The sequence below is a fragment of the Mandrillus leucophaeus genome, unplaced genomic scaffold (genome assembly GCF_000951045.1).
Source record: "Mandrillus leucophaeus isolate KB7577 unplaced genomic scaffold, Mleu.le_1.0 Scaffold800, whole genome shotgun sequence".
Classification (NCBI taxonomy): Eukaryota; Metazoa; Chordata; class Mammalia; order Primates; family Cercopithecidae; genus Mandrillus; species Mandrillus leucophaeus.
This window is the reverse complement of record NW_012108698.1, coordinates 933318-935061: the sequence shown is the minus strand read 5'-3', so window position 1 is coordinate 935061 and position 1744 is coordinate 933318. Positions and strand designations below refer to the sequence as shown.

At 37.9% G+C, this 1744-nt stretch overlaps 1 protein-coding gene across 1 annotated transcript in view; it reads left to right on the top strand.

Moving 5' to 3' along the window:
* The window catches only part of CAP2 (CAP, adenylate cyclase-associated protein, 2 (yeast)), a 157807-nt gene that overhangs the window by 37849 nt on the left and 118214 nt on the right, over window positions 1-1744 (top strand). The window contains exon 2 of the mRNA XM_011967584.1: window positions 1122-1199. Coding sequence (XP_011822974.1) covers window positions 1122-1199 — 78 coding nt within the window. The remainder of the gene's footprint in view (window positions 1-1121; window positions 1200-1744) is intronic.

The following is a 1744-nucleotide window of genomic DNA, read 5'->3' as shown; positions in this document are numbered from 1 at the left end:
AAAAAAAAAAAATTTATTCCAAGTCAGTATGCTTTATCTTAAAAGAATAACTGCATGAATTTTCTTAAAAACTAGAAAAAAATGCCAAAATGGTTAATTATGGGTGATCTGGATATTTTTTCTTGGTACACTTCTGTAATTTGTTTAATTTTAAAAATTAACATAACAAAGAAAAAACCCAAAAAACCAAAATTAACAAATTAGTTGAATGAATCAAGGGTGAAGGTAAGAGAATATGTGTTTGAGGGCATTCCTGCTTGCACGTCTCCTTATGGGGCGTTGAGTCCAGGTGTGGCCCCCTCTACCAGGGCCCAGATGGCACTGAAATCTCTCCTGGGCTCATCTTAATGATTAGAAGCCACTGGCTTTCAGTGAGCATATCTAAATGGGGGTGGTTTAAAGGACAATTCTCTTTCCTCCCGAAGGTGTAGAATAGAATTTGGGCATATGTGAAAGAGGATAAGAGAGAGACAGCCTTTGAAAACAAGTGCACTTTGGGGCTCCAACATTTTTTAACAACTTTATTGAAGTATAATTCACATGTCATAATATTCACCTTCTTAAAGTGTATGATTCAGTATATTCACCAAGTTTTGAAACCATCATCACTGTCTATTTCCCGAACATTTTCACCACCCGCAAAGGAAACCCCATACCCATTAGCAGTTCACTCCCCATTCCTCCCTCCCAGCAGCCCCAGCACCCACTCATCTGTAGTGGTTTCTGTCTCTATTGATTTGCTTCTCCTGGACATTTTATATAAATGAGATCATACAAATGTACTCTTTTGCAACTGGCTTCATTCACTCAGCATAATGTTTTCAAGGGTCACCTGTGTCATAGCAGGTGTCAGTACCTCGTCTGTTTTTCATGCTGAATAATATTCTCTTGTATGGATCAATCGCATATTGTTTATTGGTTCACGAGTTGATGGATATTCGGGTTGTTCCCATGTTTTGGTTGTTATATGATGCTGTTATGAACATTCATTTACAAGTTTTTGTGTGAAGATATATTTTCATTTTTCTTGGGTATATACCTACAGGTGGAATTGCCTGATTATATGGTAACAATTTTTAGGAGTCAAACATGGAAACTGCCATCTTCCTCTTTGTTCCCAGGCAGAAATGGTGCACAGCGCTTTCCAGGCCCAGCGGTCTTTCCTTCTGATGGCCTCTCAGTACCAACAACCCCACGAGGTAAGACAGTGTCCTGAGAGGGAAGGTGTCCCAAGGTATGGGCAGTGTAAGATGGAAAACAAGGAGGCAACAGAAGCATTTATTATAGTTGACCTCCTCAAAATGAGACTTAGAGCACATGTAGGTTCTGTCTGTAATCTGGATCCTGGTCTAGAACAATTCTTCTGTCTCATAATCTCATTAATAGCAGACAAGTTTTTTGTTTTTTTTTTAAGTATGCCATTTGCGAAAAAAAGAAGAAAGCAAGCAATGTGTTCTCTTACTACAAATATGTCATTATGGTCAAATTCTTACTGTAACAAATGAACATTACCAGTTTAAAAGGTGAGTTGACTTGTATCATCTTTATACTAGTCTCACAACCTTTTATAATCACGGAAGTGTTTGTAACTAATTTTTAGCCCAGATTTTGAGCTGCTTTGTTGTCAAAGACTGTTCACATCTATGATCATCTCTAACCTCCATGTATGGATTTTATTAGCTCCTATTTCCTAAGTAGCATAGATGGGCTAAACTGGTGGTTAAGTGTTTTGTGTTTATGGGTC